Here is a 27,533-nt window from a genome sequence, read left to right on the forward strand (position 1 = left end):
CTCAAAATAAACAAAAATAATAATAAACAAAACAAGATAATTACTAGACAATTTATGATGATTATAACTATAACTTACAGAGCATAGGTTGTAAATACTATTTTTAATGCACATGTTCTCTGAGATGGGAAAAACATTTCTCAGATTCCTCCAGGCTAAAAAGATGGAGATTTGCAGTGATGGAAAACGTCTTTAGACCAGTTTAGAGGCAATAATGCAATACTAACCTCCATTAAATTACATATTCTTAAAAATGGTTAAGGCATAATTTCATTATGTGAATCTCTCTCCTCTCTCCCTCTCCCCCTCTCTTCCTCTCCTGTTCTTCTTCTCCCCCCCTCCCTCCCCTATCTCTCACCCTCTCCCCTTCCCCCTCCCTCCCTCTCTCCCTCTCCCTCCCTCCTCTCCTCTCTCCACTCTGTCTCCTGTTCACCCTCTCCCCCTCGCTCCCCCTCCCTTTCCTATCTTTCTCCCTCTCCCCCTCCCCCTCCCTCCCTCCTTTCTCTCTCTCCTTCTCCTCTCTTTCCTGTTCCCTCCCTCTCCCCCTCTCCCTCTCTCCCTCTTTCCTCCTCCTCCTCCTCCTTTTCCTTCTCCCTCTCCCTCCACCCCCCTCTCTCACCATAAAAACAAAACAGGGATAAGGGGCATGGCCCAAGCGGTAGAATGTTTGCCTAGCAAATGCAAACTCTGTGTGTGTGTGTGTGTGTGTGTGTGTGTGTGTGTGTGTAACACTCCACATCAATGAAAATGTACCATCTAGGGCTGGGAGTTTGGCCTAGTGGTTAAAGTGCTTGCCTAGCATGCACGAAGACCGGGGTTCGATTCCTTGGTACCACATATATAGAAAAAGCCGGAAGTGGTACTGAAGCTGAAGTGGTAGAGTTCTAGCCTTGAGAAAGTCCAAGGACAGTGCTCAGGCCCTGAGTTCAAGCCCAGGACTGGCAAAAAAAATAAAATAAAATAAAGTGCTAACTTTGTAAAAAGAAAAAAAAAGAAAATGTACCATCTACCACTACAGCCTCATGGATGAATGGACAAATCTTTCAAACATAATGTTCAGCTAAAAAGTCAGTTATAAAAGAATAAACATCATGACTTGCAATGGATAAAAGGTTCAAAAGCAGTGAGAAAAGCTAGGATCTTGTTTACATTTGGACAACTGAGTAAAAGGAAATAAATGAAAAGGGTCATAGGTAAGAACTGCCTCATAAAATACAAGATCCTTTGTTCAACTGATTTTCAAATAAACAACAAAGAATCATTTAGAATAACTATACTCCATGTAATAGTCACAATATATATATTTTACCTGCACTTCCCACCATACATTATGATATCAGTGGGCATCAGTAATCAGTAATATTGCTGGGTCAAAATCTATAAGCTCTAATTTCAGTTTTTATTAACATTACTTTTTATTGTTGTTGTCCCAATACTGAGGCTTGAACTCAGGCTGAGGTGCTTTCCCTTAGCTTTTCAATTCAAGACTGTCACTCTGCTACTTGAGTCACAGTTCCACTTTTGGCTTTTTAGTGATGAGTTGGAACTAAGAATCTCACAAACTTCCCTGCCTGATCCTCAGATGTCAGCCTGAGTAACTAGGAGTACAGGTATGAGTGACCAGTACCTGGCTTAAAATTTATTTTTATTCAACATACTTCTTGTGGGGTCTTCTCTCATGACCTGCTTCTTGGGAGACTTTGTGTGAAGCTTACTTAATCTTACCTAAGAGAAATGGTATCTATCCTTGGGAAGCCAGCCTATAACCATCAGCCACAAAATAAATGCACAAACTTATTGTTGGTAGTTGGATAGACACCCATAATGTATGGATCAGCATCTCGCAGCCTGAAGTTACGATAAAACTGGTACTTTGTAGGCAGCAATTTACAGATATTGTTGAAGATTCATGAAGTCAAATAATCTCCTTGCTTTCTAAACTTACCATAGGATGACTCAACAGGAGAGCAATGGACAGTTAATCTTTTCCCATTTTCGTGTTACTTACCTTCTCCTAAAGACCAGATTTGTAAACTCAAATAAACAATAATAAAGCCAGAATAACGTCTGTTTTTTAAATAAGATACTACTTCATGTCCAAAGTTCTCCTGTCATGCTCAGGAGTTTTTGTTGTTCGCCTTCATCTTGCCTTCCAAGTTTGGATGCCTTTCTCCACAGTATGCGATGTCACCGTACAGACTGATGAAATCCTTACCTATGAGCCATCTCTCTCCCACCCTCATTGAACCAGGTTTCTTCCATCTAATAATGAAACCTCTCTTTCACACAGGGTACTACAGGTTTGGGCTGTGGAGACAAATTGAAAGAAAATCAGAGAGACCACTGAAAAGTAAGCTCTGGGCCTCAGGATGCACAACTGTAAAATGGGAATTAAAAATAGCATCAATTAGCTACAGTATCTATTAGAAAGGGTTGTTGAGAGCATCCAATACTGTGTAAGGCAACTGAAGCTCAGAGCCTGGCACACATCAAACACCGATGGTTTGTTTTGTTTTGGTTTTTTTTCCCCCATTACATTCACTGATTACTTTTGAGGGCTTTGCCACCTGTTAGGTATTTAATATAGGAAAAGCACTTGAAGACATAGGGGGAGGAGAATAGAAAGGCCACGTCACAGAAAAGGCAGTGGGAGGAAGCCTTGGTAAAACATTTGGGGAGCAGACAATCCTTGACCCTGCCTGAACACCAGGCTGTGGCCAGGACCTCTAAACTCTAATACCCTGGCCACTCACATTGCGATTGAAGCTGTAGCCGGGCAGCAAGGGCAGGGTCATGGCTATCAACGTCCGAGGGTCCAGCAGGAAAGGAATGGGGCAGACAGCCGCCACTGGGCTGCTTTGTTTGAACCCTCAGCGTTACCTGGAGACGCTAGGCAACGTCATGAAGGGAGGAGGGGCTAGAGTGAACAGAGAGCTCATGGGCGGGGCTTGTGCGCGGGGACGGGCCTGGAGAGAGGCTTCAGGGCGAGGCTTGTGGGAGGGGCTCAGGACCGGTTCCGGTGGGCGTGATCACGCGGGAACTAGTCCCTTAGGACTCTGAGAGCACAAAGAGCTTTAGCAACACTGTTTCACTCCGCCTCCCCTGTCTGTCTTTTGCTAAAACCACAAAAGGCTCAAAGCCTTTCCTGTACTTCAGCTCTGCCTCTTGCCACGTTTTTTTTTTGCCATTTGTTTATTCAGTTTAGTCCAAAGGCATACACACACACACACACACACACACACACACAAAATACAGACACCCCTGAGCCCGCTGAGTTGAAACACAAATTAATGTCCTTCTAGGTTACATTTACGTCAGTTTTTTTTCTTTTTTTCATATATTTTTATTGTAATTAATGGAAGAGTTACATGATATTTGCCAGATAGAAGGTGCATTAATTCACATACATTTATACCTTTTCTCATGTCTTGGTCCTCATTTCCCTCCCCCACATCCCCCCTACCCCTCATCTTGTTTTCCCCCTTTCCCTATCCAATTTCAAATAACCAAATACAAATAAATTCAATATATCAGATAACAAAGTGAGTTACTGTAACAATATGAGATAACCAAGGGATAGCAAAAGAGATGAGAGATAACATAGTACATTAAGGACAACAATCACTCATTATATGGCTTTTGTTTCTCTATCCTAGAGATCCTTTCATTTAGCGTCATACTGTATGGCCTTATGTACCTAGGTTTTGCTTTATTGCAAATCTCTGCTAGAAGAGTCCAAGGTTTCTACTGATTCTGGCAAATGAGGGAAACCATTGAGCCTATGTTCCTTTGAGTCTGGCTTACTTCACTTAATATGATTTTTTGTAAGCCTTTCCATTTCCTAACAAATGGGGCGATGCCATTCTTTCTGACAGCAGCGTAGAATTCCATTGTGTATAAATACCACATCTTGTTGATCCACTCCTCAACTGAGGGACATCTAGGTTGGTTCCATATCTTTGCTGTGCTAAATAGTGCTGCAATGAACATTGTTGTGCTAGTGGATTTAGTATGTCCTTGTTTCTGGACAATTGGGTAAATGCCAAGTAGTGGAATTGCTCTATGCTTAGTCTTTTGAGGACCTGCCATCGTCAGTTTTTATTTTATAATGAAAATGCTTGAAACAAACCTAAAATCATGCAAACCCCACCGAAAAGTCAATCCCAGCAGTAACCAACGCCTTCTGTCCTTCCTCTATACATTTTTAGGCTGGAAATAAGCATCCAAATTGTAAGGTCCAGAAGCCAGGCCATGTGACACTAAACACAACCCTTGTCACTTCACATATGCATTCAAGATGGCCCAGGCAAGGAATTGCCTCAATTCTCTCCACACCTACAGTTAGGACTACTGTTCATTTCTATTGAGGCTCCATTACTTGTTGCCAGGTTTTCTGCTTGAACACACACACACACACACACACACACACACACACACCTTCAGATCCATTGTTTCTGAAATTCATAATGGCAACTGCTACTCATCTGCTTCAAGAATCCAGTCTATCCACTGCCATCAGACATTCAAAGTCCTTAGCTAGGTCTAGAGCCCTTGCCAAGGGTGCATACATTAATGATGCTCGCTCCGCTCCATCCTTTCCCATCACAGCTCTCGGAAACCCCTAGCACTTTCCAAGCCAGCTCAGTACTTTCTTCCCTCTGGGATTTGGCAAATGATGCTATCTTTTGAAACACCTGGATCTTTCACCCAGTCAATCCCTTCTTCTCTTTCAGGACTTGGATCAAGGGAAGACTTGGAAGATTTTGCCATTTCTGGGAAAGAATAGTCCCTTGTCTTCCTGCCTTCCCTGCTTCTACATTAGGCTCCACTCTGTAATCTTGTTGTTCAGTTGACTTTTATTTAAAGGCCTACAAATTCCTCAGGACAGGGATTGTACCTCCTTTTATATTTATCAACAAAATCCATTATTTGTTTCACAAATAAAGTTATTTTCTTAAATGGGATACCATTTGCAAATAATCTACCCATATTCTTCTGTGTAATTTAAATCACTCCTAGATTCCATAAAAGATTTAATGCAATGTAAATGCTACACAAACAACTGTTATACTCTTCTAATGTTCAATAGCACAGTAGACTAACTATGGTGGATAATATTACATACTTCAAAAAAGCTCATAGTTGGGGCTAGGAGCCTATCCTAGTAGTAGAGTGTTTGCCTAGCATGAATGATGCCCTGGATTCAATTCCTCAGTACTACATACACAGAAGCCAGAAGTGGTGATGTGGCTCAAGTGGCAGAGTGCTAACCTTGAACAAAAAAGTGTCCAAGGACAGTGCCCAGGCCCTGAGTTCAAGCCCCATGACTGGCAAAAAAAAGTTGGTAGAAGCCAGGCACTAGTGGTTAATACCTGTTATCCTAGCTACTCAGAGGCTGAGATCTGAGGATCACAGGTCAAAGCCAGTATAGCAAACAGTCTGTGAGACTTTTACCTTCAGTAAACCACCAAAAAATCTGAAGTGGAGGTATGACTTAAGTAGTAGTGCACCAACTTGGAGCAAAAAAAGCTAAGGCACCCAGGTCAAGTTCAAGACCAGTACTGGCATACACACACAAAGGCTGGTAGAGTATTTGAAATATTCTCAACACAAAGAAATGATAAAGGTGTGAGATGGTAGATTTCTCTTTGCCCATAATCTGATCATTATGACTGGACTGCTTGATCACATTGTCTGCCATACCTATGTACAATTATTATGTACCAGCTAAAAATGAAAGTTTTAAATAATTGTTAAACTGTGATATTTAGATAATGATAACAAGGGGAAAAAAGTCTGTGCTTATTTGGAGAAGTAATTATTTTTTAATATTTTTCTTTTTATTTGCATATACAGGTGCTGGGATTTGAATTTGGGGCCTCATATTTGGCTTACTGGCACATTGCTGGTGTTCTAACCATGCCTCTACTCTTCTTTTCAAGTAATGTCAATATAGCCAACAGTACAAGTCCCTTATATTCATGGAGTACCACTCCTCCTCTTGCTTGTGTGGGCTGACTTTCCTTCAGGGTAGATTATTCTTTAGTGTGTTTTATAAATATTTATGATGACTCCATTGTGTGGCAACTCAATAGGGCTGTGATCTGTACCTTCTGATTCATGTGCAGTATTCTCTATAATCTACCATAGCTCACAAGCACTAACCACTGATTAAACACAGCAACATTCTATGCTATGCTGCTTTCTCAAGGAGGTTATTTTCCAACACCCTCACAAAGAGAAAGCAGTTCTAACCAATGATTACCTTAAAGAAATGAGGAGAGAAAAAAATCTTAAATGAAGACTGCTTAAAAGAGTTAGGATATGAGTATCACAACCTTCTGATACCCTGCATATTCACACCTGACACTTTCTCTGGGCCTACTGACAATTTCCATTTTGTACTTCTTCAGAAATATATCCCATATACTGCCAGTTCTCTCATATGCCCATAATCTTAAATTCATTGATTCAATTGTTTTTTTTAGTTAACCATTTTTTTTGAGGACCGATTGTAATATACCTAGGACCTTTTCCAAACACTGGAATAAACCAGTGATCAAGATAGAGTACCTTTTTCATATTTATTCTTCCCATGCTAGATATCAAACCCAAGGTTTGGTACATGCTAGACAAGTGCTCTGTCAGATAAAAGAACGCTTTCAAATATCCCAGATCCATGACTTTATCTCTTGTACGTTAGAATCTGCAGCTTCTTGCTTTCTAATTTTTGGATTTTCTTTTTGGTACTGGGGATAGAACACAGGACGTTGCACTTGCTAAGCAAGTGTTTTACCACTGAGCTATATCCCACCCTACTTCTTGCTTTCTTTTTCTTTCCATTGACACACAAATTCCCATTCTGCCTCTTCTGTCACATCTACCACAAAGTAAATCTGAAGTGGTATAGAGCTCTTTTCTAAAATTAATTTGAAGTAAACTACTTTGGAGAATTGTAAGCCATCCCCTGAAATAGCAGAAGACACTTTGGGGCATGTCAAGACCAGAACTGGACAGCTCTGCTATTGATGTTCAAAGAGTCTGCATTACACACTCATGGAGGAAGAAAGCCCGGGGCAACCTGACAGAACTAACAAACACTTCTGAGCAAGTTCTAACTGGCCTAAGACCATGGAAATATTTACCCCTTTCTCTCTTGAGAAATGAGGTCATCCTGTGATCTGGAGACTTTATACAAGATGCAGGAGCCCTGGGGAGCAGGAGGGAGTGCCTTGATAGAATTTCTGTGAACACTTCCTTTTCTCCTCCAGGAAAATCTCACCTGTCAATTCTCTCATACTGGTGTTCTCATGGATTCTACAGTCCCATTCTTCTCGGTTTCTGAAAGTGTTCTGAAGCACTTCATGACTTGATGCTTAGGTGGATGATATAAACATTATACAACTTCATACTGGGCACTCAAAGAAGAATAAGTAGCACTTCTTCAAAGTCCTCAAAAATAAATAGAAAGGAAGTTATTTATTTCTGTTCACATTTCCCTGACACCAAAATCAGGTAAAGGTATCACCAGAAAAGAAAGGCACAGAGCAGAATCTTTCATCAGTCAAGAAACAGAAATCCTCAAAAAGATTACTAACAGAACAAATCCAGCAATATATATGTAATGAGGAATGCTGAGATCAAGAGGATTGCAGTTCAAGGTCAGCTGGGGTAGAGGGTATTGGAGAGACTCTTTCAATTGGTTAAAAAGGAAAAAGAAAGAAAAAAGCCAGTCATCCTAGCTCAGAATAAAAAGCATAAATAGTAAAGAAAGGATTGTGGTCCAGATAGTCCCATGCAAAATTGGTTACTTTCCTTGTGGCTCAAGGCTAGAGCACCTGCCTAATAATCACAAGGACCTTTCCTTTACATACTAAAAAACACTTTTTTAATATCATTTTGACAAGTACACTTTTTTAATAAAAAATTGTATTTACTTAGAAGCATTCAGAATGTCAACAAAACAGCTGCAACTTTTTTTTGCAATTACAGAGTGGTATTCAGTTAACAGAACAACAATTATTTCGTATAAGCTGCGTCAGACAACTGAAGATGAAAAAAAAATACCGTCCCCATATATAACTAATTTGTGCTGTGCACCAACAAGAACCTGCTTTAAATTTCCATGCCAATTTACAACCCCCATACTGTACCAGGCAAGGTTAGTGGCTATTGAAAAGACCACCAGGACAGGGCTATCTAAAGACACATTCGGTAGTGTGTTAACTATACAAAAAAAGACACAGTACAGTTTAAAAACAAATGTTACACAGCCTTACATTTCAATTCTTTTTCTTTAAAAGGAGTGAGTTGTGTACAGGGGGGTTAAATGCTTTGTAGACAAGAAAAAAACTGCGCTAGAACCAACTTATTCATCATCATCCTCTTCCTCTTCATCCTCATCCTCTTCATCTTCCTCATCTTCCTCCTCTTCCTTCTTTTTCTTGCTCTTTTCAGCCTTCACAGCCCCCTTTTTTGCTGCATCAGGCTTTCCTTTAGCTCAGTAGGCAGCAATATCCTTTTCGCATTTTTCCTTCAGCTCAGCAGCCTTCTTCTCCTCAGGCTGCTCGTGCTCTGCAGCCGTGTTGTGCCACATCTCTCCCAGGTTTTTTGCAACATCACCAATAGACAGGCCAGGATGCTCCTGTTTGATTTTAGGGCGATATTCAGAACAGAACAAGAAGAAGGCCGAAGGAGACCTCTTGGGTGCATTGGGATCCTTGAACTTCTTTTTTGTGTCCCCTTTAGGAGGGATGTAGGTTTTCATTTCTCTTTCATAACGAGCCTTGTCCGCCTTGGCCATGCCTTCAAATTTCCCTTTCTCTTTAGCAGACATAGTCTTCCACCTCTCTGAGCACTTCTCAGAAAACTCTGAAAAGTTGACTGAAGCATCCGGGTGCTTCTTCTTGTGCTCCTCCCGGCAAGTTTGCACAAAGAATGCATATGATGACATTTTGCCTCTCGGCTTCTTAGGATCTCCTTTGCCCATGTTTAGTTTTTCCTTCACAAGGCACAGAGTCACTCGGTGCCCATCTGGCCCTCACTTGTCCCTGCGCTGTCTCTATGGAGCTCAATGTACTGCGACAAGTACACTTTTGATAATGGTTCTTATAATATGTGTAGAGATATCACATTTACATTTTCCTGATGATTAGTGATATTGAACATTTTTTCATTTTATTAGTCATTTCTATATCCTTTCTTGAGAAATATCCATTGAGATGTTTTGCTGAAATGGGTGGATTTGTGTATTTATTGATTTAGGTAGTACTTTGGCTTGAACTCAAGGCTTTGTTAGAATTCTGTTGTTTTTTTTTTTAATGCAGAAATCCAGATTCTTATGTAAAATCTTTAGCATTTCCAAATGGGGCTTATATATTGTAAAGCACAGAAACAATTATATGGGAAGTTTGGATTCAGTACACAGTCTCCACGTTACAACATCCAATGGAGAATTAATGGATTCTAAGACCATTCATCGTAAAAGTGATTTATTCTGAGTACATAGTTAACATTGTATTTTACCTTTAAAATTATGACCTATTTCCAAAGAAGCACAAAGAATAATAACAATCACTCATGTACCTGCTATGCAGCCTTTGCAAATCTTAATATGCTGCCATATTTGCTTTAAAATGAAATAAAATGCTCTGTGTATTATTAATGCCTTCATTGTGCCTCTTCTTTATCCCAGTCTTGATGTCTGCATTCATTTTGACAAATCAAATTTATAAATTTCAGTACAGCTATATGTATCCAGAAAACAAATAAACTAAAAAGAATGTGTTGCTTTCCTTTGTCTAGGCTTTTAATAGTTCCATGCAATAAAAAAATCAATTGCATTTCTATCTTGAAATAACAAACAGCTAGAAAACTAATTTTTAATAGATCGTTTAGAATAACATCAAAAATAATTTGTATCTAGGAATAAAAATAAAAAATGGGCAAGATATTTAGAGAGAAATGGCATCAAATAAGACCTAAATAGGGGCTGGGAGTTTAGCCTAGCGGTAGAGTGCTTGCCTAGCATGCACGAAGACCTGGGTTCAATTCCTCGGTACCACATACATAGCAAAAAGCTGGAAATTGTGCTGTGGCTCTAGTGGTAGAGCTCTAGCCTTGAAAAAGTCCAAGGACAGTGCCCAGGCCCTGAGTTCAAGGCCCAGGACTGGCAAAAAGAAAAAGACATAAATAGAGACATATATTCTATTCACGAATTGGAAAACTCAAAATCATGAGGTATCAATTTTCCTTGGTATTATGCCTATGACAGTCCCTATGACAACCTCAAAAGGGACATAAAGGAGAGAAGAGAAAAAGCAATTTGTAAAAGAGAACATGCAATACAATATATTTATATAACTTTCAAAAACATGAAAAGGCAAACAATCTGTTATTTAGATGTACAAACATATATGCAAACTGTAAAGAAAAGCAAGAAAGTGTAAGTGGAAATAAATGACAAAAGTTAGTTTAGACCAGGCACCAGTGGTTCGTAGCTACAATTCTGAAATCTGAGGATCACAATTTGAAGCCAGCTCAGACAGGAAAGTCCATGAGACTCTTATCTCTAATTAACCACCAAAAAGACAGACGTGGGGCTATGATTCAAATGGTAAAGCACTAGGCTTGAACATAAAAGTTCAGATACAATGCCCAGACCCTGAGTTCAAGCCCCATTACTATACAAAAATTAAAAAAAAAACTTACAATTGGGGAAAAGAGAACAAAAATTCAAAGACAATGTTAATATTCTATTTCTTAAATAGTTGTTATGAATAGAAGTGCTTCTTATATGAATGTTCTTTATAACAAAGACATTATGAATATTCTTTTGTGCTTCATCAATATTTATTTAATATGTATTTAACTAGGATATGGAAACAAGAGTTGTTCTTAATGTATTATGTTGTTTCTCTTATCTTCTTTTGCCCTTTAGTTAATCTCATATTGTTACTGTATCTGACTTTGTTACCTGGTATATAGTATAAACATTTATTTGTTTATTTGAAATAGGAAAGGGAAGGGGGAAAACGAGATGATTGGGAGGGGGTAGGGGGAAGGAAATGGAGACAAGTACATGAGAAGGGGTATCAATGTGTGAGAAGTAATGCACCTACTGCCTGGCGAATGTAACTTTAACCTCTCTATACATTACCTGGACAATAAAATAAAAAAGAAATGTACTCATTACCTGACTTATGTAACCGTTACCCCTCTGTAATCATCTTTACAATAAAAATAAGTAAATAAAAAGAGAAAAGAGAGGCCTATGACATTACCATAAGATATATCAACAGCACATTGTTAAATATTATTAAAAGCTTTATGTATAGTATTAAATAAAATATATACCAAAATGCTAACAGTGGTTATGTAAAGCATTACATGAATGGGTACAAATCATTATTAGTGAAAATATGTACCAACATGTTCATAGTAGTTATATATAATGCTGAATAAAATAAACACTAATTTGTGTGTTCTTGTGTGTGTGTGTGTGTGTGTGTGTGTGTGTGTGTGTACTGGAACTTGAACTTAACATTCTTGTCTAGCTTTTTTCACTCAAGGCTATTGCTCTACCACTTGAGCCACATATCCATTGTAGCTTTTTGCTGATTTACTAGAGCTAAGAGTCTCTGGCACACTCTGTCTGGGCTGGCTTTTTCTGATTCTCAGATCTCAGCCTCCTAACTAACTAAAATTATAGGCATGGATCATAGTCACCAAACTAAAACAAGCGCTAAATAAAACACGCATGAAATTGCTAAGTTGCTAGCTTGTAGACAAAGACAAGGCTTCAATGTTCTCAGTTCTCTAAAGATTTGGAGAGGAATTGAAAGATGTGCTATTGTAAAACGGGTGTTTTGTCTTAGCACTTCCATTTTCTGGCATATAACCAAAATCTTTAGACTCTCCAAGGAGGTGAAATCTTGTGGATGCTAACCGTTGGCTAGTGCCTGGTTAGTCATCAGAAGGACCAAGGATAAAAGGACTAGAACTTTCCATCTTACCCTGAAACCTCCATTGGGGAATAAGGGCTAACGTTTGAATGAATGGCCAATAATATACTTTATCGTGCCTATATAAAGGAGGCGCTTAAAGCCTCCAAAGGACAGAATTCTGGGAGCTTGCACAGACCAGAACATTTACAGATTTCTGGGAGAATTTCGGAATGCTTCAACCCATTCCCCCTACTTTTCATCTTGTGTCTCAACACTCTTTGTAACATCCGTTATAATAAAACCAGCAACATGGTATGTATTTCTTTCTGTGAGCCTCTAGAAGAAAATCAAACCCACATTTGCAAAAACCTATCTAGTCTCCTCCTCTAGTCAAGACTTGCGTCTGAGTGCCATCTGGGTAATGTATCTCAATTGCAGATCTTACCTGATCATGTGGCTGAATGCAGTAGGGCTGCTTCTTGGTGAGTGCAAAGTCACAAACAGGGTTGGGTGGGCAACTCAGTAGTAGAGTTTGCCTAGCATGCTGGGGCACCCTTGGTTTGATCCCCTGGGTTTAAGCCCCAGCACTGCAAACAAGCAAACAGACACACACACACACACACACACACACACACACACACACACACACACACACACGGAACCACTAAGTTCAACCAAGAAATTAAGCTACAGAGAAGTTTATTAGTTGCGAGTAATGAGAGACTAGGACATAATTCTCAAAGCAATGTTCTTTCTGAATAAAGAAAGCAAGGGGCTTTGGCTGGGCAGACTTATGCATATTTATATAGGAATATATAAGTATTCCTGAGCATGCTTTTGTTGAGATTGTATATCATATATTCAAAAATTGGCAGACTTAATCGGCTGGAGAAGAATTTAGTACTAGAATAAACAAAGTTTAATTTGGGTCACCTAAGGAAACAAATGAGTCAGAAATAACTCAGAGGTTTGGACTGGTTCCTGGTAATTTTCTCTGAAAGGTCTGTCATGTCCAAGATAGATAGACAGACAGACGGATAGATGGATGACAGGTGAGAGAGTACAAGAGAGAAAGCTTTATGCAGGATTATTTAATAATCAAATGTGATAAATACTTGCAATCCCAACACTCAGGAGATGGAGGCAGGAACATCACAAACAAGTCCAGCTTGGGCTATAATAAAATCAAAGCCAGCCTGAACTAGTAAGATCTCATCTTTATATACATATTTAAAGTGGCAGAAGCTCCATGTCATCCCACAAGTGCACTCAGATGTGCATATGTACACATATGCACATGAGTGCAAATATATACGTGCACACACAGAGAAGGTTATTCCTAAAAATGTATTCCTCGGCTCCTTCATAATTCTTCTGTGATGCCTTCAGTCTTACTAAGCTCTCCAGCTCTGTGTTACTGGCAGCACCAGTAATCCCATTCGCCAACAATCCCAGTCTAGTTTACAGCAGGCAACACAAACCAACCTATCCTCTGTACAAGAGCCTTAACTCTGCCTTCCTTGTCCAAGCTCTCCACCAGTCCTTACTGTTCTATCACGCTTTCTCCTGCAAGAGATCTCCTCTTCTGCTTGCAGAATCCTCTGGTCATGCTCCCTGAAACAAAACATTCTTTTCAGTGATACATCTTGGAAAAAAGAGGTGCTCAAAAAACATTTAAAAAAAATATCTGCCCATTCGTGGGATGGTTGTTACTTTGGAGATTAGTTTTGGAGTGATTCAATTTTTTGAGCTGTTTATATATTTTAGATATGAGGCCTTTGTCCGTTGCATGGTTGGATAGGGATCTATCTATGTAGATCACACTGGCCTAGAACCTGAGGTCCGCCTGCCTCATCCTCTGGAGTGATGAAATTACACGTGTGAGCCCCTACAAAGGGGTCAATTGGCATTTTGTTTGATGTTTGTTTGATTTCTATGATGCTGATGTTTGAACTCAGGAACTTTTTTGGCTGGTACTCTACCACTTGAACCACCCTTCCAACTCAGATTATTTTGATAGTGGAGTCTGTAGACTCTTCTGCCCTTTCTGTCCAAACACTTTAAACCAGGATTCTGCCATTCTCAGGCTCGTGTATACTTAGGATTATAGGAATGAGCCACCAGCAGGAGGCTGAGAGTAAAAATTTTAAACTGAATAACAACTAGGTCGTATAAAAGTGAGAAATGTTCATTTTTGTAAAAAAAAAAAATAAGGAACCATCAAAGTACAACAAAATCTATACATTTCCCTCAGAGTCCTGCCTCACAGAACTATTCATTGTCAATTGATCTCTGGAATAAACAGAGGCAGACACCCAGAAATAAGTTTCATACGAGGAAATGTGAGAGCCAGGTACCAGTGGTTTATCCTAGCTACTCAGGAGAATGATATCTGAGCATTATGGTTCAAAGCTAGCCCAGGCAGGAAAGACTAGTAACCACCCAAAGACCAGAAGTGGAGTTGTGTCTCAAGTGGTACAGTGCTAACCTTGAGCAAAAAAGCTAAGGGAAAGTACCCAGGCCTTGAGTTCAAGCCCCAGAATCAGCATGAGAAAGAGAGAGAGAGAGACAGACAGAGACAGAGACAGACACAGAGAAAGACAGAGAGAAAGAGAGACAGAGACAGAGAGACAAAGACAAAGAGCTTAGACATTATTTCATATAATATTTCATAATAATTTTACTTGAGAACAAAAGAAAGGCAAATCTGAAGGATTTTCTGACCCATTCCTGAACATTTCTTCAATGGTAGTGAGCATTATTAGTGAGCATTTCAAAGTGATTCTAATTCCTAGGCAAATAATGTGCATTAGTAGAGGAGTTAACAACTTCAATTACTGCATAACTTAGGGATTGGTTAGAAAACTCCCAAGAGTACGGAAAAGTTTTCACTCAGAAATAAAATGTATTGAGTTGAGCAATGATGAGGTCAAAAACAATTATTATTAAGAGTCTCACTGTTTTTTTTTAACTTTGCAAAATTAGTTTTCATTACTTTCATTCTTGGCTCAATAAAAAGGCTTTTAAATTGGATCTTTTTAGAATTTAATAAGATCCTTTAAAATGATGCAAAAAAAATGTCTTAAATCCTGAAATAAGCTTTTCACAACATTCGGATGTGCCTGTCTGAAAAGATTGAGTCAAATCAATAGAATTCAGCAGGTACACTGAATTAAAGGATTATCAAGTGGCCACCTTACAGAAAAGAGCATCAGAGAGCCACTGCCCCTATTTTTCAGGGACATAAAATCAGATGGATAAGTATGCATTAATTCCTTAAATAGTTTTCACCATAGATAGTGCTCTACAATGCACAGTGATTAGGATATTTATGCCACATCAAGGGTAAGTGAAACGATAAGTGGACTGTTAGGAGGTCACTTTGGACTGTTATAATCATGGAACTCAAATAGCCTATTATTCTTCTTTCCCATTCTGGCTCCTTCATGATTCTGTATCCGTCATCAAACCTAATATAAAAACACTCAGATTTAACAATTTCCTTAAGAAAGCTCCTATGATAAGAAGCAAGCACAAAGGGGATCCAAATAGGGAAAGAGGAAGTGAAACTCTCCCTCTTTGCAGATGACATGATTCTGTATTTAAAGAACCCTATAGACTCCACTCCCAAGTTGCTGGAGCTGATTTGAAACTTTGGCAAGGTAGCAGGGTATAAACTTAACCCTAAAAAATCAACCGCCTTTCTATATGCCAACAATGAGAGGAGTGAGGCAGCAATCAGGAAAGCAACTCCTTTTGCAATAGCCTCAAAGAAAATAAAGTACCTAGGAATTAACTTAACTAAGAATGTAAAGGACCTTCTTGATGAAAACTTTAAAACCCTGAAAAGGGAAATTAAAGCAGAACTGAGGAAATGGAAAAACCTCCCATGCTCCTTGATTGGAAGAATCAACATCGTGAAAATGGCAATCTTGCCAAGGGATATCTACTAATTTAATGCAATACCCATCAGTATCCCAATGTCATTCTTTAAGGAAACAGAAAAAGCAATAAAAAATTCATCATAAGCCAGGATATGATAAGGACACCTGCACAGGCATGTTAATCTGTGCACTAGTCACAATAGCCAAACGATAGAAACAACCCAAATGCTGTACTGAAGATAAATGGATACAAAAATATGATATATATATATATATATACAATGGAATTCTACATAGCCAACAGAAGAGATAAAATAATGGTATTCACTGGGAAGTGGATGTAATTAGAGTGAGTTATATTGAGATAAGTCAAGACCAAAGGAACAAAAGGTGCATGGTCTCCTTGACATGTGGATATTAGATCCCAACAGTACAAGAGCAAGGACTCAATATTGGTACCCAAGTTTATGGACATGGTCTTGGAGATAAAAACATAACTGAATAGATATAAAAATCTATGATGGGATATATACTCTATAGACATAACATTATATTATATAGATTGATATGTATCTATGTCATATAAACCCTCAGCTTAATTTTAATTATGTTCTAAAATCTATGTGCCAGTGATTGCATATAGAGATTCCCTTCTTGTTAAACATGACATTTGAAATACGATGTGAAAATCAGTGTTAATAAAATCTTTCAAAAAATACTCAGCAAAAAGCTCTTATGTCATGTAAAAGTCATATTAAAGAAATTTGTGAGCTGATCCTGGTATTTCATGACTGTAATCCTGGCTACATGCAGGGTTGAGGTAAAAGGATTGAGGTCCAAGGACAATTCCTCTGACAAAAAGCCTAAGACCTAAGCCTGGCGCCAGTGATTCACACATATAAGACTAGCTATTCAGGAGGCCGAGATCTGAGAATCTTGCTTTGAAGCCAGCTGGGGCAGAAAAGTTCCCATGAGTCTCTTAACCACCCAAAAACCAGAGGTGGTGCTGTGACTCAAGTAGTAGAGTACTAGCCTTGAGCATAAAGAAGCTCAGGAATAATGCCCACGCCCTGAGTTGAAGCCCCACAAGAGACAAAATAAAAAGCGTAAGACTGTACCTGAAAAATAAACTAAAGGGGCCAGGAGCATAACCTAGTGGTAGAGTGCTTGACTAGCTTGCATGAAACCCTGGGTTTGATTCCTTGGTAGCACATACACAGAAAAAGTCAGAAGTGGTGCTGTGGCTCGAGGGTAGAGCACTAACCTTGAGAAATTCCAAGGACTGCCCAGTCCCTGAGTTCAAGGCCCAGGCCTGGCAAAAAGAAAAAAACAAACATAAAAAACTAAAGCAAAAGGAAAGGAAGTATATGGCTCAAATGGTAGAGCAAAAACAAGGCCATGAGTTCAATCTCCATGTCATATCCCCCAAAATAAGGGAAGTAACTCATATTTTCTCTATTAATGCATGTTTATGTTTAATTTTAAGGCCCAGCCAAAGTACCTAAGAAGTGTTTCCTTACCTATAGTAACCAGTTATAAATATGCATTTTGTGACCTTTGCAGTGAGATGCCATCTGAGAATTAGTAGGTTAGCCTCAACTTTCAGGAGCGTGACCTGACTTAATGTAATGTTATCAGCCCATGGAAGATCTAGGCACAGATTAATTCCCTGCGGGAATTAATTGGGCTGCATTAAGGAGGGGACATTTGAACTGAGTATTGAAGACTGATTAGACACTGGCCAGTTGGAAAGAGAAAAACAGAAATCTCAAGTATGCATTATTTTGTGCTGGTCCTGGGGCTTGAACTCAAGTTTTTTTTTTTTTAATTTCATTTTGCTTTTTTTTTAAACTAATCTTGGCTAAATGCTAGATTGCAAGTTATTGTTGTTGTTTACAAGATGGCAAAATTTTCATCTTATATATTTGTAAAAATGTACAAATTATGCATAAGAGTAAAAATGAGATTTTTTTTTACTTTTTAAATTAACATTGGGTATTCCCTCTGTCCAATTATCCCCAGTTGAGAGCTACCTCTGTTTCTTAAAAAAAAAAAAAACTTGTTAAAAATCACTAGTATGCTAAGTCCCATAAGCCTCTGGGGGCAGGAAGAAGAGAATCACTGTAGGTAGTTCCCCACGGGAGGTTGTTCCATGCCTTCCTCTCCTGAGAACTGTCGATGTGGGTCCTCTAATTAGGAGATTACTGATCTGAGCTAACTCAAACTTCTCACTGAAGTGAGTCAGGGTGACCACAATCCCTATGAGAGAAAACAGTTCTTTAATATCTATAGGCCAGGCCCTATATTTTTCAAGAAACAATTCTTTTTACTGCCAGAGTCAACTTTATTTATTCAACATCTCCCAATTTAAAATGAAAACAAGAATGACAGGGCTGATTTGTTGAATTAAAACCCCCTTGTACAGCTACTTAAAGATATAAATAAATAAATAACATTCTAAGAACAGGGAAAAATATAAAATGGAAGTATTTTAGGTTCGTTTTGTCAGTCCAGGGCCTCGAACTCAGGGCCTGAGCACTGTCCTTGGGCTTTCTCAAGGCTAGAGCTCAATCACTTGAGTCACAGCACCACATCTGGCTTTTTTCTATGTATGTGGTACCAAGGAATTGAACCCGGGTTTTCGTGCATGCTAGGCAAGCACTCTACCACTAGGCAAAACTCCCAGCCTAGTATTTTAGTTTTAATAGTGCTAGAGGAAGCTGGTTTCCAGTGGCTCACATCTATAATCTCAACCATTTGAGAGGCTGAGGTCTGGGGATCAAGGTTCGAAGACAGCCCAGGCAAACAAATCCAAGAGTCTCCTATCTCCAATGACGCAGCAAAAAGCTAGAAGTAGATGTGTAGCCCAAGTAGTGGAGGGTCAGTATTAAGCCAGAAGAAAACAAGCAAGGGCTTCAGACCTCGATACAAAAAATAAAGAACACTAGTAGATTCAGAGATTGAGCTCTCTTCTTTGGCTACTTTCAAGACTCATTTTGTGTCACTAAAACAGAAAATTTGAGCAAACTAACAAAATAGCTCATCAACCCATCAGTTTTAGCTTCAAGTAAAGGAGCACTATATTCAAGAATCATTTTAAAGTTTCACCCTCTCAATAAAATATTCAATGAGATTTGGGATATCAGATCCACTGTAAGGTCTATTTTATAGGCCTCTGAATTACTTATGTGCTCAGGGATAGAAAGACCAGGGAAAAACCTGAAGCTCGCATTTAGACTGAAAAGCCTAATTGTAGATAAGATTTTAATGATACATACTAATTGCTGAGAGACCTGGAAGAGCCTTGTAGTATTCTGTCTCATGCAGAGTTAATAGTTGGAAATGTGGCATCGGGAATAATCAATGCCCTTTCTGTCAAATTTCTACCCTCTATAGTTACATTTATATATTTTTTTGGTTTTGTAATTTATGTTAGTCAGTTTTCCATCGTTGTAACAAATGCCTGAAATAATCAGCTTATAAGGACAGGGCTGATGGGGTCAGATAGAGCTGGAATTGAATCTCTAATTAGCTCTATCCCAAATGTTTTTATCCTTGACCAAGTTGTATGCTATCTCTGCGTCTCAGTTTACTGAATGGTAAAGCCTTTCCTTACATGTCATTGTGAGTAGTAAACAAAATTTTTTAAAAGTACACAATCTTTTTAAAGACCCAGAACATAAAACGAACTAAAAACAAGATGTGCTTTCTAATAAAACATCTCTCAGCTCCCACTTTGGGCTTTGAAAAGGAACAGGGAAGTGCAGTTTCTCCATCAAAATGGCTTTCCAAGAGAACTCTCACATGTTCACACATAGTCCCAATGTCTTCCAAATACATAAAATAGATATATGCCCTCCCTCAAGCTTCAGCCTCATTCCTGCAAAGCTTACACTGTAGCATTGAGTACATTGCAATTCACAATTTCTTCAGAAAGGTACTGAGAATAGACAAATGGCTCAATCCAGGCAGGTTTATTTAGGAGAAAACTTGAAGAGTCTCCAGTCAAAGCTAGACACTCATTCCCATTTACAGGTGAGGACATTTTGTAGCAGGCCCATGGGATTGCTACTTATGTGGTGGGAATCCATGTGAAAGTAGTTAATAGTGGGCGCTAGATAATTTCCAAATGTGTGACTGTCAGAGGAAGGGAAGAAACAATGGTAGGACATAGGTAATGTGCAAAATGGGTCACAGCTGGAAAAAGGAATGGAGCAAGATAGGGGTATGGGTTCAAAGCTCTGAGCTGACACCAGCCACATGGGTTAAATCCTGTCAAGGAAAGAGAATAAAGCAAGGAGTGTTTGTAAATCAAGGCATTGGTCTGGAGCCTTAAGAAAAGAAGACATCTAGCTATTTTTACCTAATAATTAACATACAACCTAACTCATCACCCCAAACCAAGCAGATGATTCACAGCCATCTGCATCACTTAAAATTTCCCAGCAGAAGGGCTAGATATGTGACTCCATGGTAGAGTGCCTACCTAGCAAGTGTAAAACCTAAGTTCAAACCCAAATAACATCACCGAGAGAAAGAGAGGGGGGTAGGGAGGGGAAAAGATTTTCTAACAGAAGCAACCATTTTTAAAATTTATTTATTGTTATTGTAAGGGTGATGTACAGAGGGATTACAGTTACACAAGTCAGGTAATGTGTATATTTCCCTTCTGTTCCTGCTCACCAGTTATATAGTTCATTTTTAGCATACTATATAGGTAGGATCACTGCTGCATTTGTTCATGCTTTGTCCCATTTCTGGGTCCTCCCTTACCCTCCCCAAAACAGATAAACAAACAAACAAATAAGACAAAAAGAAAACAAAAACAGCAACTAAAAAAGCCTTGTGTTCCATTTCCTGAATATTTAGGCAAATATTCTTTCATATGATTCAATGCACACAGCTATTGCGCCTTTGTAATCCAATCCTAAGAATATCCTCCTTTGGCAGCCATTTACAACAGGGGAACAGCAAAGTCCACTGAGTTGAAGTGATAATTTTGAGAAACAGACAGAACACATCCCATCCTCCAGAGACTCCAGCATGCAGTATAATCTGGTTCCCAGGACAATTTCGACCCATAGTTAGAGATCCTTGCAGCCACAGAGGGATCTGTTACTTCCATGACTACTGGGCTGTGTTTTAATGGGGGCATTCCCATCATCTCCCTTAAGGGATGAATAATAATGATGCTTTAAATTTGCATAGCGCTTTTACTCCAGTAGTTGTGTCAAGGTATATTATTCTATCTTGTATTCCAATAGTTTTTACATTAAGAAATTATTCCACTTTTCCATCAGAATTTTGATAAAGTATACTACTTTTCTCATTATTATATCTCCTGGTGTGTGTGTGTGCGTGTGTGTGTGTGTGTGTGTGTGTGTGTGCATGTGTGTGTTTATCCTGGTGCCTTGCACATGCTGAGCACCTGCTCTAACTCTAAGCTAACAGTTCCAAATTATCCTCTGGGAGTTATTGACCGAATAAATTCTTTATAACACCTTTCAATAGTTGTACACTGAAGACATGGCCCATCGTCCTTTCACAAATTTACCCATCAAATTCACTTTAGAAGCGTAGGAACAGGGGTGGCAATTTTAGCTGCCATAAAGCCTCGTGGGTATTATCTTCCTATATACCTCACATATTTGCTTATCTTTCCTTTCTCTCATTTATTGGAATTAATTTGGGGGTACCTTCTCTTGTTTCAAGACCAAATGAATGTGGTATGTCAACATAGTGGCAGTATGGGATGCTACCGGCTCTTTCTTGTAGTCCTAGCTATTCAAGAGGCTGAGATTTTAGGATTACAGTTAAGAGCCATCTTGAGCAGATAAACCCAAAGACCCTTCTCTCTAATCAGTTAGCAAAAACAAGAAGTGAAGCTATAGGACAAGTGGTAGAGAGCAAGCCTTTAACACAAAAGCTAAGCAAGAGCATGAGACTCTGGGCTCAAATCCTAATACTTGCAACAATCAGACAAACAAACAAAAATTAAAGTTAGGAGGCTGAGTCTAAGTAAGTTCTGACAGCCATATTGGTGTTTCTTGCTCATGCAGTGATGAAAAGCCTAGAGGTGAGAGAGGCCAGTCATTGAATGCCGATTCCTAGCTCATGGTGAGCTAGGAGGGCTCTGCTTCAGAGAAACGCCACTGTCATAGACTTAGAAAAGCTTTGCATAGAGAATGTTCTGATTCTGCATGGATCACCTCTCTAAACGGCTTGAATCAGCCACCTCTGTGTACTCTCCAATTATACCCCTATATGAAAGGCTGATGTGCATCTGCCCTAGATGGAAAAGTTATGCTGGCACTTGAGCTTGTACCTGAGTATGTCCATATAAAGTCTGCTTTTGCTGGGCTTGAGTGCCTCCACCCCAAGCCTGTTGTTTTTGTCTTTAAAAGCTTTGTGAAAGCTCTGTTTGGTGATGCTGGTCTTTGAGGCGGGAGTACACCATGCAATCGCTGGCCCTTTAATAGACTTCCAATTTGATCTTGCAAAATGTAGTTTCTGTTTTCTTGCTATACAATAAAATCAAGTGGTGTCAGTAACACTGCAAAAAAAAGATATTCCAAGTGACTTTCTTTAAGAACAAAACAATAGAATTCAGGGTTTAGCTTAGTGGTGGAAGTATGCTCATACCTACTCAATTCTTAGGGTTTGTCTCTAGCACTGAAAAACAATGACAATTTTGAATGATTGAAAGCATATAAATCAAACATTTTTAATGTAGTCTTAATTTCTTTCCTATAGTCCATTCAAAGATCTTTTCATTTTTCAAAAATTTTTTATTGTCTGGGTAATGTATAGAGGGGTTACAGTTACATTGACCAGGTAGTAAGTGCATTTTTTCTCACACATTGATACACCACTCTCATGTTTTTGTCCCCATTTCCCTCCCCCCACCCCCTCAATCATCTTGTTTTTCCCCCTTTCTTTTCCTATTTCAAATAAACATATATATAATATACATAACAAAGGTAACAAAGTCAGATACAGTAACACTATAAAATTAACCAAAGGCAAAAACAGAAAAGAGAAATAACATAATACATTAAGAACAACAATCACACAAGATAAAGTTCTTGTTTCCATATCCTAGAGATCCTTTCATTTAGTTTCAGCCTATATGACCTTATGTATCTAGGTTTTGAGCTATTGTAATCCTTTGCTAGGAGAGTCCTAGATGTATACTAATTATTAAAAATGAGGGAAACCATTGAACCTATGTTCCTTTGGGTCTGGCTTACTTCATTTAATATTATTTTCCTCCAAGTTTTTCAATTTCCCTATAAATGGGGCTATGTCATTCTTTCTGATGGCAGCATAGAATTACATTGTGTATAAGTACCACATCTTCTTGATTGAATCATCTACTGAGGGGCAACTGGGTTGGTTCCATCTTTGCTATGGTAAATAGTGCTACAATGAACATCGTTGTGCTAGTGGTTTTAGTATATCCTTGTTTCTGGACATTTGGGTAAATGCCAAGGATTGGAATTGCTGGGTCACAGGGGAGCTCTATGTTTAGTCAAAGATCTTTCCTTTTTGTCAATCCTGGGCCTTGAACTCAGGGTCTGGGCACTTTCCTTCAGCTTTCTCAAGGCTAGTGCTCTATCACTTGAATAACAGCACCACTTCAAGCTTTTTTCTATGTATGTAGTACTGAGGAATCCAACCCAGGTCGTCGTGCATGCTAGGCAAGCACTCTACCACTAGGCCAAACTCCCCACGCCTATCCAAATATCTTAGTTGATACTCTTGACACTTGAGAAGTCCTCCCTGTAACTGTTCAAACACTCTCCCTCCCTCCCTCCCTCCCTCCCTATCCAATATTCCCTATCCAGTTTTGATCCACGTGACATCATAGCCAATCTCTCATCAGTCTGTGTCCTAGATTCAGTTTCTGCCTCAAATATGGAAGCATGGGAGACTAAGTAGCATTTATTTTTAAATTAAAAAGCCTCCTGGCTTCTCTTGTAGACTGCCTTGACTGTGCTGTCCTCATCAAAGCTCCTTTGAACTACTCTTCTGTGCTGCCATCACCAGGAGTAAATGTTGCTCATCTCAACCTTAATGGGCAACATTAGAGCATTAGCAACAAGCAAAGGGCTGAAGTTCAAGTGGAAGAGACACATTCCAATACTCCTTGAAGGAGATGACTAAAACCATGAGTTACATGGTCCATAAATCTTTTATTTATGCTAATTCTTATAAGATTTTCTCATTTTTCTTTCTTTCTTTGTCTAATTGTTGCTTCCTCTTATTCTTGCCCATTTTATTAATTTTAATTTTAATTTTTTATCGTAATTAATAAAAGGGTTACATGATATTTGCCAGATAGAAGGTGCATTAATTCACATACATTGATACCCTTTCACATGTCTTGGTACCCATTACCCTCCCCCCATCCCCCTCACCCGTCTTGGTTTTCCCCCCTTCCCTATCAAATTTCAAATAACCAAATACAAATAAATTCAATATATCAGATAACAAAGTGAGATACTGTAACAATATGAGATACCCAAGGGACAGCAAAAGAGATGAGAGATAACATAGTACATTAAGGACAACAATCATTCGTTATATTCCTTGCCCAATTTTAATCCTTTAAAAAAAACTAATTATCCTCCCCAATGGGGACAAAAACATGAAAAGGGGTATCAATGTGTGTGAAGTAATGCTTGTTCTATCTGGAGAATATAATTGTAACCCCTCTTAATTACAATAAAAATATGAAAAGAAAAAAATAAAAAACTAATTATCCCCTTGGTTTCTCTTTTTCAAAAATCCCTTTGGCCTCATTTCCACTTACTCCTCCTCCATCTTGTTTTTTAAACTCTCTCTTCTCTCTCTCTCTCTCTCTCTCTCTCTCTCTCTCTCTCTCTCTCTCTCTCTCTCTCTCTCCCTATTTCTCTGTCTCTCACACACACTTCTTTTTTTTTAATGACTAGATTTATTTTTTTATTGTAATTAGTAAAAGGGTTACATGATATTTGCCAGATAGAAGGTGCATTAATTCACATACATTGATACCCTTTCACATGTCTTGGTACCCGTTTCCCTCCCACCCCACAACCCCCACCCGTCTTGGTTTTTCCCTCTTCCCTATCAAATTTCAAATATCCAAATACAAATAAATTCAATATATCAGATAACAAAGTGAGATACTATACCAATATGAGATACCCAAGGGACAGCAAAGGAGATGAGAGACAACATACTACATTAAGGACAACAATCATTCATTATATGGCTTTTGTTTCACTATCCTGGAGGTCCTTTCAATTAGCTTCACATTATATGTCCTTATGTATCAAGATTTTGCTCTATTGCAAATCTCTGCTAGTAGAGCCCAAGGTTTCTACTGATTATGACGAATGAGGGAAACCATTGAGCCTAAGTTCCTTTGAGTCTGGCTTACTTCACTTAATATGATTTTTTCTAAGTCTTTCCATTTCCTAACAAATGGGGCAATGTCATTCTTTCTGACAGCAGCATAGAATTCCATTGTGTACAAATACCACAACTTGTTGATCCACTCATCCACTGAGGGACATCTAGGTTGGTTCCATATCTTTGCTATGGTGAATAGTGCTGCAATGAACATTGTTGTGCTAGTGGGTTTAGTATGTCCTTGTTTCTGGGTGGTTGCGTAAATGCCAAGTAGTGGAATTGCTGGGTCATAGGGGAGTTCTATGTTTAGCCTTTTGAGGCACTGCCACACTGCTTTCCATAGTGGTTGAATGAGTTTGCACTCCCACCAACAGTGTAGTAGACACACACACTTCTTTATGATGTATCTGTTTATTTTCTATAATGCTTGGGCTCTAACTCACAGCCTTATGCATGCTAAGAAAGTGCTCTGCCACTGCGCTACAACCTCAGGATCCATATTTTCTCCCTAAAAAGAAAGAAACTGGCTGCCAAGAGCAGTGGCTCACACCTGTAACCCTAGCTACTGAGGAGGCTGAGATCTGAGGATTGCAACTAAAAGCCAGCCCAGGCACTAAAAAGTCATCTCCAATTAATCACCAAAAAACCAGAAGTGGTGCTATGGCTCAAGGGGTAGGGCGGTAGCCTTGAACTGAAGAGCTCAAGGACAATGCCTAGGCCCAGAGTTCAAGTCCCATGAAAGAAAAAAAAGGAAACTAACTGGGCCAGATGTGGAAGGATGTCAGTAATCCTAGCACTCTTGAGTTAGAATGGAGAGAATTGAGTACATAAAGGCAGCCTGGGTTACATAGGAAGAAATTATCTCAAAGTAACAAACAAGGAAGCAAAGGGCTGAGGAGACAGAAAGAAAGAGAGAAAGAAAGGAAGGAAGGAGAAGGAGGGAGGGAGGGAAGGAAGAAAGGGAGGAAGGAAGAAAGGAAGGAAAGAAGGAAGGAAGGAAGGAAGGAAGGAAGGAAGGAAGGAAGGAAGGAAGGAAGGAAGGGAAGGAAGGAAGGAAGGAAGGGAAGGAAGGAAGGAAGGGAAAGAAAGAAAGAGAGCATCCGTGATTCATCTGTAATCCTAGCTACTGAGGTCTGAGGTCTGGAAGACGGCAGTTCAAAGGCACTTTGGGAAGAATAGTCCACAAGACTCCATATCTAGAATAATCAGCAAAAGCCTGGAAGCATGACTGAAGGATTAGAGAGCCAGCACAGCAAGTTCTCTAGCCACGTGAGCACAAAGCCTTGAGTTCAAGTCCAGATACAACCAAAAAAAGAAAAGAAAAAGAAAGAAAGAAAGAAAAGAAATAGAAGCTGAAATGTAACTCAAAAGTAAAGAGAAACACAAACTTTATCATCCTTACCATTTATTGAACCTTAATATTGCTATGAAGGAATCAAATGTTTAGTATCATTTGTAATCATAAAATTTTGAAACAATTCAAAGCAATTCAATGGGCAAATATACATATTGGCAATATGTTCACATAGTAGAATATGGCTCTCAATAAAAAAGCAGAAACTAGAGAGGAAAACTGGAAAAGAGTGAGAAAAAGGGGTGACTGTTAGGAAAACGAAGGAGAAAGGAAGGAAATAGGCCAGATTCCATCTTCCATTGGTGAAGACTATTGAGATAGAGCAGTGAAGGACACAGCCTTCCCACACGCTGGGAGACTGCAAAGAGGTAGGATAGGAATGGGTTTTTATGAGGTCTGAGCAAGGAGGCAGAAGTTAATGAAAAAGCCATTAGTTCTAGGGAGGTGGAGGGCTTTTCAGTTTGGGCCCACAATGAATGTTTACAGCCAGGCTTAGGTAGATTGCCCTGCCTGCATAAGGCAGCCTCCACATATGTTTGGAGGCTTGCATGATGCCTGTATGTACCTGGGGAAAACAGTGTGGGTCAGTTCTTCAATGGTATTGTCCAAATAGAAATGTGCTCATTACCTGGCATATGTCATTGTAGTCCTTCTGAACATCACCTTTTTATTTTATTTTATTTTATTGCAGGGGTAGTGTATAAAGGGGTTATAGTTACATTCATCAACTAGTAGGTGCATTACTTCTCTCACATTGCTACTCCTTCTCATGTTTTTGTCCCCGTTTCCCTCCCCCATCCCATCCCAATCATCTTCTTTGCCCCTCTTCCCTTCCCTATTTCAAATAAAGAAATAAATGTATATACAATATATCTGGTAACCAAGTCAGATACAGTAACAATATGAGATTAACCATAAGGGGAAAAAAAGAGAAAAGAAATAACTGCACATAGT

At 39.1% G+C, this 27,533-nt stretch overlaps 1 protein-coding gene and 1 pseudogene across 1 annotated transcript in view; both read right to left on the reverse strand.

The window, feature by feature from the left end:
• The window catches only part of Efhc2 (EF-hand domain containing 2), a 175,551-nt gene extending 172,706 nt beyond the window's left edge, over window positions 1-2,845 (reverse strand). The window contains exon 1 of the mRNA XM_090325832.1: window positions 2,754-2,845. Coding sequence (XP_090181958.1) covers window positions 2,754-2,795 — 42 coding nt within the window. The 5' untranslated portion in view covers window positions 2,796-2,845. The remainder of the gene's footprint in view (window positions 1-2,753) is intronic.
• Window positions 2,846-7,956: 5,111 nt separating this feature from the next.
• LOC150040625 (high mobility group protein B1 pseudogene) lies at window positions 7,957-9,031 on the reverse strand (annotated as a pseudogene).
• Window positions 9,032-27,533: the final 18,502 nt, after the last annotated feature.

The sequence above is a fragment of the Megascapheus bottae genome, chromosome X (assembly GCF_031878675.1).
Source record: "Megascapheus bottae isolate mThoBot1 chromosome X, mThoBot2.hap1, whole genome shotgun sequence".
NCBI classification, from domain to species: Eukaryota; Metazoa; Chordata; class Mammalia; order Rodentia; family Geomyidae; genus Megascapheus; species Megascapheus bottae.